Source organism: Ciconia boyciana, chromosome 1 (assembly GCF_034638445.1).
Source record: "Ciconia boyciana chromosome 1, ASM3463844v1, whole genome shotgun sequence".
Taxonomy (NCBI): Eukaryota; Metazoa; Chordata; class Aves; order Ciconiiformes; family Ciconiidae; genus Ciconia; species Ciconia boyciana.
In genome coordinates, this window is record NC_132934.1 from 208,699,937 (window position 1) to 208,714,447 (window position 14,511).

A 14,511-nucleotide genomic window follows, 5' to 3' on the forward strand; every position below is an offset into this window, starting at 1 on the left:
TATGGGAATGAAAGATGAACTAAGAATTGCCGTTAATGTCTTTCATGATTATATGTGAGCTCTGTCTCTTTGGGTTGTGACAACTTGATTCTTCAAAGTTGAAGTAGTAGTGCTGAAGGAATGTGTTAAAATGATTCTGGTGAGCAGATAAACACTAGATACTCCTCCAAGTGAGATGTACAATACCGGGGGGGAAGCAGTTATTCAAATTTGACCGATAGAGTATTTTGATTAATAGTGACTTTTATTAAACATTTTAATCTTACTGTCAGGTGTTAGAGAAGCAGTGGGAGGGTCTCCTATTTAAAAAGTGCGATGAAGTTTTTGAACTGAAAAGAAACAAAAAACTGTTCGTGTCCCTGTAGCTGGAAAAACTCTTATCAGTTTAATGTGATATTGTACTGTGAAGGGGTCCTGTCATTCCTGAATTCTTTGCTTTTCTGCTGTAGTTTTGCATGGCCTTTGAAGATGTACATAAAACTTAAGATCACTGAAACAATTGTGATTGACTGCTTGTCCGTGAAAATCTGTTGAATCCTGTTGAAGTTCTTTGTGACTTTTAGGTTTGAGATTAATTTCTTAAGCTGATATTTTAAGAATCTAATTTTGGATTAATTTATCAAGAAAGTTGTTCTGTAAGAAACTGATGTAGTACTGTCGAATTAGAGAGAAGCAGCATTGTGGTTCACATGCTTGTGGGGTGCTGAATAACCCTTCCTGGGGGAAAGAAGCCCAAACCATACCTCTAAAATTCAGCAGCTGCAGAATGGTGCCATAGGTGATTACTTATTATAACACTGGGAGGCCACCAGCGTTTTCAAGGTAGGGATCTAGCTCTTCATAGTTTCTAGTAACTCCGTTCTTTCTTCACTCTTTGATTTCAGGATGAAAAAATCCTCACTGGGGTATAGTGATACAGTTAGTTACGCCATGGAAGTGGGGCCCCTGACTGCTCTTCAGAAACGAGCTTCTTGGGGACGGTAAGTTTGCATTAGAATTTAATTCAGTAAATTTGTTATTAAAAATTAATGGCTGCACTTGGGATGGTTAGGAGATTTCCTTTTTACTAAGATGTTACCTGCTTTAAGAATGTGTTTTCCGTGCTTGAAATATTTTTATGCAGTGTTACTTGTTATTTCCTGCAGCTAGTAGTGGTGACATGAGGGGACTGGGGAGCGTCTCTCTCTGTTAGGCATTTCAGTTTTCAGGCCTACGAGAGCTGTGAAGAAAAGACCTCTGTTTAGTAATATATGAAGAGATGTGGTATAACCAGAAATGCATTCTGTATTGTCTAATGTAGTGAAGTAATTTAAGTTTTCATTCTCTTTTACCATAGACACATTTCTCTGCATCAGAATTCACTCTTTAAGCAGGTTGATGATGCAAATGTAAATTACTTCAATATATTTATTCTGAAAGGAAGGAAAGCAATTCTTTAATTCCTGTTTAAATATAACATAAATAATGGAGAAATATTTACTATATTTTGCAATAATGACATGCAGATATTAATAGTTTGTTGTCTCTCTTAAATACTTTATCCCTCTTTTAAAAAAAGACCATTATTTTTTCTTTGCCATTTGTTGCTGTATAGCTGTTTATGATATGACTACACAGTAGTGAAACTCAAAAACTCAGACATGTTGTTCAACGTTAATTTAAAGTTGTTTTTCTTCCTCACTCGAGGAAGAATTTTTTTTGGTCCTGTTATTTTCAAGGATGAAGCATCTTGCATCATGTGTTTTGGCTATTGCTTTGTTTTGAATAAGAAAAAGGTGAGCTAGTCTTTTAAGATCTTTTGTGATGACTTCATAGGAATGGAGTAGAGCTCAATTAGAGGGAAGATTGGTTGGTGAAATGTAATGACAATTCTGTAATACACCAAAGAGTTACAAGCCACAAATGGCGATTTGATTTCCAGAGGCACTGTGCTGCAGCAAATCCATTCTCTGAGGCAGATCTCCGCTGTATGCCAGACTCTAGCATAGAGTTTCATTAAGTGTGTCTTCAGGCCTCCATTGTGTGTAACATTTTTCAAAAACAATCTTAATCATAGTTTAGAGTGTTTCTTCAGTGAGATACAGTGTCTGAATGTGTTTGGATACATTGATATAGACCCATTTAGATGTGAAAATGTTTGTTATCTTGAATTGTTGAAACTTATATAATTTAGGCTGTATAAGACATTTAATGTCTGGTCCTGGTGGATAACTGCTGTGTTGGGGGCTAACGGACCCCAGCAGAATTTATATGTGCATTGAATATGTATGTCTGTTGTTTATATTTGTACCACATTGTTAAGTCTTTGAATTTCATTTAATGCCCCTTTAAAATATGAGGGCCTTCTTTTTTTTTTTTTTGAGAAACTTCGATGCCTGCTCATTGTTACCTTAAAAAACAAACACAGACAAAACCACTGTTTTGGTGTAAGAGGAACCTGCATTGCGGTGCCTATGAGGTTAATGTGGCATTTGAATCTAGCATTTTGACTACTGTAAAAAGGAGTAGTAATTGCGTATTAGGTAGAAATGGGTTAATTGTTTGGATCTGAAGTATAATGTATGTTTGTTTTTTCTTCCTCAGGTGTATTGTCGACTTTTTCCTAGTGATAACACAGCTGGGATTTTGTAGCGTTTATGTTGTGTTCTTGGCAGAAAATGTGAAACAAGTGAGTCATGTTACTGTATGGAAACAGTTATGTTTTAGATTCATTTTTCCTCACTTTTATTTCCTGTCCTTATAAAGTCCAACAGAACTACTTGTAAAATGTAAAGTTGAGAGATGCACGGAATGGATTCTACCACAGTTTCCACAAAAGAGCTTTTGGTAAAAAGGAGCAATGTGCAAGGTGAACTAAATTCAGATCTTGTGCTTCACTGCCCTGCCACTGCCACTTTTTGTGGCTTCACTGCCCTCTGATTTGTTTGCTGAATTTAAAAATGAATTGTGGAAATGATAGAAAATAAGGCTGAAACTGGTCTAGGAGCCAGTTGTCCCTCTTTTTTTTTTTTTTTTTTTTTTTTCCCCCCAGGCCTTCTGCTGACTTCCTTTTTTTCCCCTGACCTCCTGGGCATATTTTTCCCTTTTCATGGAACTGGAATCTTTCTTTGATTGTTGTTTAGTCTCTTCCCTTTTTTAGAATGGTCTCATCTGCCACAGAATCCATTGTATCTAAACAGATCCTGATTTTTGTTCTTAAAAATGCCTGACGTTGAAATTTCCGCAATGTCCTAAGTAGTCAGTTCCAATGCTTTCTTATCTGTTAGACAGCTTCTTCTTTGTAGAAGCTTAAAATTTCTTATTGGCATTGTAAGTCCTTTATTTTGTGTTCTAGCTATAAGTAATTTATTCTTTTCTATTTGTGGATACCTTTTATATTTTTGAATATTGTTATCATGTCTCCCCTCTAATAGAGGGGAGCCATGATAGAATTTAGTAATTCTTCTTGCTTTTCTGTGAATGCTCTGCAGTTGGCCACATCTCTCTCTTTTTTACCAAGTTTTATCCCTGAAGTTGGTTATGCTACTCTAGTTGAAGTTGTGCTTGTGACCAATAGAGCTGAATGGTTATTTCACAGGTCTTACAGATCATATTCCAGACTTGACACTTCAGTATAATGATCATCTTGCAGTAGCATGTCATTGCTAACTCATGATTGACTTGTGATCCACTGTGATCTCTCGATCCTTTACTGCAGAGCTGCATTTTAGGCAATTCTTCTGGTTGTTCTTTCTGTACAGGTGGTTTCTGCTTACCTATAGAATCCTTTATTTTTCCTTACCAGATTGATTTTTAACAGTTCTCAAGGTTGAATTTCAGTCCTGTTCTTCAATATTCTTTCACTTTCCATCTGGAATAGATGTTTAAACCCTGCTTACTACAGCATCTGTGTTATTAATGAAAATATTGAATAGCACTGCTCATGTAGCATTTCATGTATTTTACTGTAAATACTATTACACATATACTATGTAGTATTAAACATATGCAAACACATTTCAATGTTTTGTAAATGAATTGAATATTAATTATTAGAAAAATACTGTGATTCATTTGTGCAAGTTGATTTATTTAAGGATGTCTAAAAATTGAAATATTTTGTCTTGCCTTATTTATAAAAAAGTAATTTAAAAATTGCAAGTGAACCCCCACAACCACAAATACCTATACACCTTGCAGACACCCCCCAAACCTTTTGATAAAATATCCCTTTACTCCCCCACAACCATCCGTCCCTGATCAAAAACCTATGCCTATTACTTTCATGACAGCTGCTTCTGCTTTCATCCATGTTTTTTGTCTCTCGGTCTCCAGTCCTTCTAAGCTCTTCTTTTTCTCATTGGTGGAGATTTTTCTGTTGATGGGGTCCCTGATGTCTGCTGGTCCTTCCTCTTTGCACACTCGGCAGTTGCAGTCAGCGGTCTGTGTGTCTGAGCAGGTGGTCCGTGGGAGGTCAGCCAGCACAGGTTAGCTGCTCAGACAGGAGCCACAGGCACTTTGAGCTTGTGGTGCTCTCTCCTCCTTATTAAGGGCTTATTAAGATGCCAGGACTCTACCAATGTACTCTGCTGTGTTTTCTGCTCATAAGATTATGGTTAGTCACTTGACATAAAACTAATGAGGATGAATCTGGGCCTGTGTCTAAACATGTGTGCTTCTGTAATTAGTGAAGTGGGTGAGGAATAAGATATGGCAGGTTACTGAGCATTAATCATCCATATAGACTCTTATTCTATCCAAAAGGTGTCTTTGCATAGCTTAACTTACTTTAATTAGGAAGAAGAGTGTCCCCTTGGGCAGTTAGTACATAGAAGATAGTATGTTTTTTTCCTCCCCTTGTAGATGAGTATTTGTATTGTGTTTAAAAAGTGTTCCAAGCTCTAGGGATGAAGATCCTCTCAAGACGAGGTGAATTTGTGTTTTTTGGAAGCTGGATACTCTGTAATTTGCATCTTGGGAGAGAAAAAAACCCCCAACCTTAAAAACTACAGTCCCACTGTCACAGTCTATCTCAATACCTAAAAATCCTATTTTACATCTGGTGTCCTTTTGCTGGCCTTCTGAAGTGGGGATTTTTATTGCATCCTTTGTAATGTAAGTTTGCATTGAAACCTTTCCTGTCAAAGACGTATCTGATCAACCAGTTGTTATATATGTGTTTTAACCTTAAGTAAAAGGCAAGACTGAACACTTACTGACCTTGGCTTTTGTAGATTTTGAAAAAAAACAAACAAAACCAAAGCCTTTTCAGGAATCTTGTTGCTGCTTTCTTGAAGAAGGGTTGAAAGATCTTATAGAAAAGCAACCTCTGCAAAAGCAGTGGCTGCAGGGACCCATGACATGTACCCTGTAAATGAATTAAAGTCATCAGCAATTCAGAAATCCCACTTCCAAGTGTATTTGATTCAGATTGCCCTGTGCTCTTTCCTCTGGGAGGGAGAAGGCTGTGGTTTCTTCCTGGCAGCTTTATGTTGCAGAAATCGGTCCCGTAGAGGGCACCAAAGAACGGAAATTGTTACTGCTTTAAATCTAATTATTTGGTGTAGTGGAAGGATGAGGCAGGTGAACAGAGGGAATGGGGGGGTGGGGAACTAAGATAAAGGAAAAACATAGTAATACTGTTACTAATACCACTCCTTGAACAATACCTCTGCGTTATGCTCCGTACTCTTCTGATGAAGTTTGCATGTTGGTGTATGCAAATTCAGCCCACTGGAACCAGTGGGAACTTCCACTGAGATATTTTTTTTGATATTCTTAGTTAAAACTAGTACCAACCCAAATTTAATAGTCTCTTCCTTCACTTTACTGTTTTAGAGAAGTAAGATGTGACAAAGCATTTTAAAATGGTTCTGGCACATGAATGGAATATTCATCAATCCAGATTACTTTGACGTGAATATTTAGCTAGACACACAGTGGTGCATGTGAGTCTAAACATTTATTTAATCTTTCGAATTCTGTGAAATGTTTGATATACCCTTCTCACTAACGGATATGCAGTGTAGCTTCTGGTGCTGAATCTTTTCTGATTAGTGTCTGTGGGATTATAGCAATGTTGGCTGCATTACATTAGTCTTTTACAGACACTTTGTGCTACAAGACCCTATTTCCAGTTATATCAAATTTCAAATGAAGCTTTTCTGAAGAAATCTTTTCCTGGGGCACCAAAGAAACTCAGGTTGGTGGCAAGAGTTCTGGTTAAGTCTGGCAGCATGCAAATAAGGGGCTTACGAGTGAAGGTGCCTAGAATCGGAGAGGAATGGTGAAACTGGAACAAACAGCTGGAGGCTGACGGCCGCAAGACTGGAGCAGGAACACACTGGGATAGAAAAAAGAATCTGTGCCCAAAAGAGCATGATCCCCTTTCATGCCATAGTTACTTTGCTTTTCCTGCTTGAGCAACGGAAGACCTTAAGTCAAGAGTCTTGGCATTTATCAACTCGCTTGTGAATATTTGCTGAGTTCTCTGGAAAAGTGTCCTTTTCTTATTGTTTGCTGATAAAGCTAGAAAATGAAAACATGTTCTTGCTGTGTGGGAGCACGTTATTAGATCTTCAGAACTTTGAAGATGACCCATCAGTGGGATGCTACATAATGGAATTTTGATTTTTTTCCAGTTTTTGTAAAAAGGAAAAAAACTCCCAAAACTTAGGAAATTGTACTTAGACATAAAACTAGAAGTGTTAAAAATGATGCAAAGTTGGGTAGTGAGTAATAATGGAATACCAGAACTAAATGAACTGTGAAAGATTTCTTTGGCCTGTTCATGACAAATTACAGGATTACAATATAGCCTTTATCTGCCTGATAACGTAAGTGTTTTGTGCCAGATCTGGCCTTGTGTATTGTACTGGCTGTTGCTCTGAGCTGAATAAGGAAGGAATTTGGAGGAATCAATGAGTTCAAGGGCTACTCTTTTTATCCCACTAGATGTTGAGAAGTCCGTAGACTGTATGACAGAAAGAGCTGGTTTTGAGATACAGATAAGGAAACAGTGGTCTTGGTTGAAGAGACTAAAGAAACAGAATTATTTCTTGCTTCTGAGATAGTTCTCATAAGAAGTGTGATCATCAGTTGAACTGAATTTTCTGCAGTCACTAGTTGTGCATTAGTCATTTTCTGAGTGCCTGACATAAGGAATCTGATAACCAGATTTGCACAAGTGTTTGATCTTCCTGGGTACAGCTGAAGTTGGTGCATGCTGTGCTTGGGCTATGTAAATGACACATTAGGTGAAGCACTCCTGTAAAGAAAGCTGTTTCAGACATGACACCATCATGTAAGTTAATGCTTGAATAACTGAAGTGACTTCTGATAAAGTCGCCTTGTGACTGGGGACGTCACTATGCCTAGAGACTTCAGTGGCTGTTACTTCCCTTCTAAAACCATAATGATATTTCCTCATGTGGTTTAGGGAAATGTTTGTGGAATTCCCAGGTACAGTCATGATAAGCACAGAACAAAATGCAGATAATGTGTGTTCAGATTGGAAGTTGAACAATATTCACTGGGCTCTGTGACATACAAAAAAGAATATGTATGTATGCCTTTTTCAAGAACAGATCCATTGGATGGATAAGTGAAAAGATTTGTCTAAGTTGGCTGATATTCCAGTGATATTTCAGATTATGTTGCTTTGTTTAGGAAAAAGACAGCGAGATATAATGTCTGCTGTTCTTGGTCCGGCATGACTGCCGTATGCAGTGATGCACTAGCAGAGAGCAGCAGGAGATTGAAAGTGATTGTTGTCCAGAATAGGAATCTGAGATTATATTAATTCTAATATTTAGAAGACTAGGTTAGACAGATAGTGAGTCATAGTCCATCCTAATACAATCAGCAGTAAACTTGCACTGAGCTAAACAGCATATGAGAAAGAGTTTAAAAAAAAAAAAAAAAAGTCCTCCTACTGCTTTGTATTTTGTTACTTGTTAGAACACTTTTAAGTGTTATCTGATTAATTTTTTTTTAAATCTAGTAAAACACTTTCAAAGTGATGGTAATATTAGCCTGCACCTGAACAAATCAGTATAATCTCATCTTCATTAGAGTTTTCTTCTGCTGCTCTTTACTGTCAAATCTCCCACAGCCAATTGCTCCATTCTAAGTGGGAAACTAGTGATCCTTTTTATAATTTTTGGATTTTACTTTCTGACTCAGCTTTCTTCTACCCATCAGTCACTCTTGCCTGTTTGTTTAGCTCTCCTACAAGATTAACCTTTGCTGGATCTTATCTAATGTGCCTCTTCTGAGTCAATGTATAGAACCACTATTCTGTCACGTCTCAAAATCCACTTCTGCAGTATGGATATTTCCTGTGGCCTTGCCTAAACCCGTAAGTGGTACTGCCCTGACTGACGTTGTTAAAGCTGCTTTATTGATATGAAGTTGATTTAAAGGTGTATATATCCACAAAAGGGAATAAACTGTCCTCCTTTGCTTTTATATCAGTATAACTGTGTCCATATTATCATTTACATGGTATATACATGTGTGTGTATGTGTACATAAAATTCACCCCCGAAGTATTTTAGTAATGCAAAAACCTGTGTATAATGGACATAATGAAAACAGCTTGACAGTCAACAGTTGAACTGAAACTTGTAGAAGTTTTGTTTTTTTTTAATAAATTGAAATATTAATTTTGAAGTTATGGGCTTCACATGTTGCTGCACACAAGTAATAGCTAGTGGAGAGTAAATTTCAGAAACCTCCTCACCCAGACAATACTGCTGTCTTTAGTGGTGTTACAGTTCACAGTAACCTCTTTGTCCGATGGCAAGCTGATCTCTGAAATACTCTGCCTGGGATAAGTGTGTGCACTTTCAGCAGTTATTAGGGGATAAGTGGAACTTAACTAACCATTTCACATGTTTTTTCTCTATACAAAGCCGTAATCCTCCATAGGATAGGCTTTGGGAAACAGGGCTGTTTCAGGTAGGGCTCTGATTTTCTTTTTTTATTTATCTAAAGACTTATAGCAGAATAATCCTCTGGGTTTGGTCAAATCTTACTAGGGTGAAGGCTATCACAAATAAATAAGGTTTGTTCCATTTTCTGTGTAGAGTTACAAAATACCTTTATACAATGACAGCTGTGATCACACAGAACAAAGATGGGAAGAGAGTAAGGAATTACCCTGCTTTATACTGTCAAAGTCTGGTTAAAGCAGTGTTACTGCTGTGCTCTGAAGATAAAGGAGGGAGTCTGCGACCAGATGGGCTGTATCCAAGAGTGCTAGGAGAAGCCTGAAGTCTTTGGAAGACCATACAGGTCTTCCTGTAGTGGGGGAGGTCCCTGAGAACTGAGGAGAGGCAAATGTTGTACTTCTCTTCATAAAATGCCAAAAGAATAATTTGGAGAATTACAAGCCAGTCAGCCTCTCTTCAATCCCTTTGAAAATCAGGGATTGAGTCTTCTTGGAGCACGTTACTGGACACATGAGGGAGAATAAAGTGACTGGAACTAGTCAGCATGGATTTACCAAGGGACTGACTAACCTGATTGCCTTCTATAAGAAAAAAAGTCTGAATTTGTACGTAATGAGAAAGCACTAGATGTCACCTTGACTTTAGCAAGATTTTTCATGCTGTCTCTGACAAAATCCTTGTATCCAAGTAAGGCTGTTATGGTCTGGATGGATGGATGGCGAACTAGCTGGGAAAAAAAAAAAGCTGGTTGTATGGTCAGGCTCAGAGGGTAGTTGTCATGATCATGAGCCAGCAGTGTGTCCTGACAGCAAAGGAAACCAACAGCATCCTGGGCTGTATGAACAGGAGAATTGCTGGTAGATTGAGGGAAGTGATTATCATCCTTTATTTGCATTTGTTAGACCACATCTAGAATACTCTGTCAAGTTTTGGATATCCCCAGTACCGGAAAGTCATTGACAAACTGGAGTGAGTTCAGGGGAGAGCTGCTGAAATGATCAGGGCTGGAGCACTTGCCCTGTGAGGACTGGGGAAACTGGGGTTGTTCAGCTTGGAAAAGAACTGGCTTTTGGAGGACCTAACAGCAGCCCCCCAAGACTGCAAAGGGGTTTTCTAGAAAACGGAACCAAGCTCTTTACTGAGGTCAAGGGGGGAGGACAAGAGAAAGTGGTCATAAAATAACACAGGAGTTTCTAACCTGAGGCAAAGAAAAACTTTAAGACAGTCAAGCACTGGAACCAGTTGCCCAGAGAGGTTGTGCAGTCTCCATCCTTAGAAGTTTTCAAGACCCAGCTGGAGAATGGGGAGAGGAACAATCCGGTTTGACCCCGTAGCTGATGGAGCTATGAGCAAGTGATTGGACTATAGACCTCCTGAGGTCCTGTCTAATCTAAATTATTCTATGATTCAATGAATCCAAACCTCCATTTTTGGATGGGGTAATGGAGAAGACTTGAGAATACAATATTTTGTGTAGTAGATAGGAGACTTGACAAGACAAAGTGACTCAAATGAGAGATGGTGTGGAAGAGAGGAAGGGGCAGCAGGAAGACTTAATGAATTTTGTGGAACTGGCGTTTATTCCCCACCTAGAGATGCAGCTTTTGGGTTTAAAACATACAAGAAGTAGATGCTTTTCTTAGCTGGCACTAAGACAGCTGTGACTGCAAATCTGGTTTACTCAAAATATTCATTTTGGTTCAAAATTTCATCTTTTTTCTTCTTTTTTCCTCCCAGCTAGAATGTCTTTGATGCCCTGACTTCTTTTTTTAAACTGTATTTCAAGGAAGAGGATCTGATGCAGGCTCCTGCAAGTCATGGCGTTTTTGAGAATCCATTTGGCCTCGGTTTCCTTCCTCTGGTGAATGCTGGGGCAGGGAAGAGTGAGGGGAGAAGGGGTACTATGCTTACAGTATTGTAAAGCAGACTACAGTGTTGTGGTTCATTGTGGGAATATAATTCATATCTGAAACGTGCAAGTGGGAGGTGGGAAGCTAGGGTCAGGGAGTCACAGTCTGATTATTTTAGTTGGCTGTGTTTTGCCGATTCTGCATCAATATTCATTCAGCTGATGATGGTTGTGGAGAGTTTGTACACAGCTATCGTGTGTTCTTTCTCTGTGCTTTCCTCAGTATTTTTGTGGAAGTAAAAGGCAGATAATTATAAAGGCTATTTTGTATGACCACTCTTACCTAACACAACATGGAGGTGTGATCTCATCTTAAGCCCATCATCAGGGTCACAGTAGACCTAAATTTGAATAGAATTATATAAATATTGTACATTGCTTTTTCCAGCTGTATTAGCCAGTAAACTCCAGTTGAATATCTAGTTGGAATTTGGTGGCGTTAATAGAAAAAAAACAAATATTTCTGATTTTTAGGAACTTTTTATTGGGGTTTGTGTATACAAATGGGATGCCTCTGTCTTAAGAGAAAACTGAAGTGGATGAATGCTTGAAATTATTTGAGTAGAAACTGCTTTTTACTGTGCTATTTTAAAAATGTATTCTAGAACCTGAACTGTATCCTGCCTGCTGGTTTTTTTATATATATAAATATATATATATAAAAAATATATAAAAATATAAAAATAAATGTGTGTGTATATATATAAATGTATATGTATATACACACACACACGAACATATATATACATATACATACAATATATACATTAAAAAAATATATATTTTTAAGGAATAAATATTTTACTGTTTTTTTTCTAATAGTTCATCAAGCTACAGATATTTGTATAAATTGAAGGCATGCTAGGTTAAATATTTATTGTAGCTGAGGTTTTCAATGGGACTTACATGCGCAAATCACATTGTAATTCTTGGAAAATGTTATTACATGTCCCTGTGTGCAGAGCAGCTCTGGCTACCTGCGAATGCACGCAAGCAAGTAAACACATGAGACTGTTGTTAAAGTGAAAGGCTGTTAAAGTGCTTGTTCTGTATTTCTATTTTAAGTATGGTGGGAAAGCAGGAAACTTCTACAGAGAGCTTTACTTCATGTGGCATTAGGGAAGTAATTTGGTTAAGTGTTTGACATATTGCTTGGCAAAGTGGAGTTATTGTAGCTGTGTGAATTCACTGGAATTCAGTTCTAAATGTATTTAGCTCTTCTTTGTAGCTTTCTAAAAATGTTATCTTAATGAAAACTAACAGATGTTAAATGTCTTGTAAGTGACACTTAAGATTCTTGCAAGGTGGAAACTGTCAGTGTTTCTGTAATGACTGGTGTCCTTCGTTCTCATTTATAGTGGGATTTCTGGAAAACATGTGGTTGCAGAATTGTATCTTTTATCTTTCCCTTTTTCATAGTGAAAAAAATCCGTCTAGTGATTTTTGTTACAGATAAAAGAATTTTAAATTAATTCTGTCTTCCTGAGTTTGTGGCTTGTTTGAAACAATGGAAATAAAGGGAATTGTGCAATTTATTTTTTCTCCTAGACTTGTAAAGTCCGAGTTTTGGCAAGCTTGCCAATTTGAATGACTTGGTTTGCATACACTTGGTTTTACGTTATCAACCAACTCCCTCTACCTCATGAAAGTATCACAGTCCCAATGATCGCTTAATTGCCAACCGTATCTCCAGCCTGTCCTCTTTTCTCCACTTTGTCCTCTTCCTCGAAGTAAAAAATTAATAGCCCTGAGTTACTGTGACCTATAAAATAAAATAGATGCTATTAAGTACTGGTAATTGTGGTGTTTGCGTAGGACTGCCGTGGCTACATAAAAACTTACATTGTAACGGTAATACTTGCCCCTTTTATTGTACCAGCTTAACGTGTTTGGATTTTTGAGGCAGGATCTATGATCTTATTATTTTACCTGCACAAATAATAACTGACATTTTAAAGAACAAACCACATTGAAAGAATTGCCCATAAATTAATCAGTCTTGGGACCATGCCTGTGAACTGTGTGATAAGGATAATAATATTTATGCATTGCTACATTTGTAGCAATCACGCTTCCTGGGATTGTAGGGTCTTCCTCTGAGTTCAGTTCTACATTAAGTTTTAAGACTGTGGCTATAGTAGTTGGTTGTCTGACAGTACTTAGGAGTCAGAGTATTGTCTTCAGTTGTTTTGTTATATATTGATTTCCCATTTTTGTTTAAGTCTCTTTGTGCTATAAGGAACTTTTTTTTTTTCACTGTCTAGGTATCTTTCGTAGTCATCAAGCCAGAGGCTTTCTGCAGCATGAACAGATTAAGCACAGTCACGTGCTGATTTGTAGGATGGTGAATGCAATGGCAGGGAAAAGGCTACAGTCCTAGGGAAAAGGCTAGACTCCTAGGGAAGTGTATGGAAGAGGCATAATAAGAATTAAAACAAATGGATTTGAACTGTTATTATTTTGCGGCAAGCAGAATAACCACCAGCTCTTGATGTTTTGATTGTGGTGTGCACATAGCACAGAATATATTTCCACAAAACAAATTTTGGCAGTTACAGCCACATTAACATGTTTCCAAAAGAAGCAATGAGAGTTGTGAATAGTGCCAAACTCGGTCTTCTGAATTGCAACATAGGCAACTATTGCAATGTTATATACAAAAAACCTAGTACACTTTCACATTCTGTACTACTATTTATCTATAGGCATTAATTTATATCAATTTAATGGATACAGGACACTCAGCTCTCTCAGAGCTCATGGTTTTTAAAGTTGAGTTAACGATTAATAAAAGAGTAAAGAGTGAAAAATAAAATAATTTGAATTAAAAGAAAGACAGGCAGGTTCATATTCTAACATTGTTTTGTATGTATGATGCTGTGATGTACATAGCAAAGGCATAAAGTTATTAGGCACTGAACTTGGGTACAATAGCAGTTGGTCATCTAACTCCGTCACTCTCCTTAGGGAAACTCAAACTCTAATATTTAGGTCTAGGTCCATCTCACTTGCATTCATTTTACCAAACTCTCCCTTTCTGAAAGGAATCTGATGTAAACTGCTTATGTGGATTTCCTCTTTAGTCAGTGGTGGGATAAAGGTGCTTTCAGATCTTTCAGGTCCTGACTTCATTATTTGTCTTAAGGACGAAACACTTGCTAAAAGTGCCTTGTCTTCCCCTCTGCACTGAGAGTACAGGGGTCCTGAAACACCTGACACTCAGCAGGTAAGGCAGAGGGACAAATTCCCGTATAGAAAAACAGAGATGTGACCGTATACAGAGACTCAGTGCTACCACTGTTTAACATGTTTTGATTTTTTTTTTTCCTACAGGTCCATGAAGGATTCTTGGAAAACAAGACTGCTCCCATAAACGTCAGTGCCACCAGCAGTTCTTCTGAGAAAAGGAGTACTGATTTACGAATATACATGCTGTGTTTCCTGCCATTCATGATCCTCTTAGTCTTTATTCGTGACCTTAAGAGCCTGTCCTTGCTTTCATTGCTTGCCAATCTGTCCATGGCTGTCAGCCTGGTGATCATTTACCAGTATATTGTTAGAGTGAGTATAAAAAAAGTTCATTATCTTTTTTTCAGTGTGGCAGGTTGTATTTGTTGCATGTGGCACTTGGTCTCTGGTAGATATATACTGGCTGACAATTTCTGAAAG

At 37.7% G+C, this 14,511-nt stretch overlaps 1 protein-coding gene across 2 annotated transcripts in view; it reads left to right on the forward strand.

Moving 5' to 3' along the window:
* The window catches only part of SLC36A4 (solute carrier family 36 member 4), a 127,736-nt gene that overhangs the window by 18,683 nt on the left and 94,542 nt on the right, over window positions 1-14,511 (forward strand). Inside the window, exons 1-4 of one of the 2 annotated variants that reach the window (XM_072850740.1) lie at window positions 689-778; window positions 885-980; window positions 2,584-2,668; window positions 14,176-14,403. In XM_072850740.1, coding sequence (XP_072706841.1) covers window positions 886-980; window positions 2,584-2,668; window positions 14,176-14,403 — 408 coding nt within the window. In that variant the 5' untranslated portion in view covers window positions 689-778; window position 885. Of the gene's footprint in view, window positions 1-688; window positions 779-884; window positions 981-2,583; window positions 2,669-14,175; window positions 14,404-14,511 lie in introns of those variants that run through there. The other variant, XM_072850739.1, reaches the window with a different exon arrangement.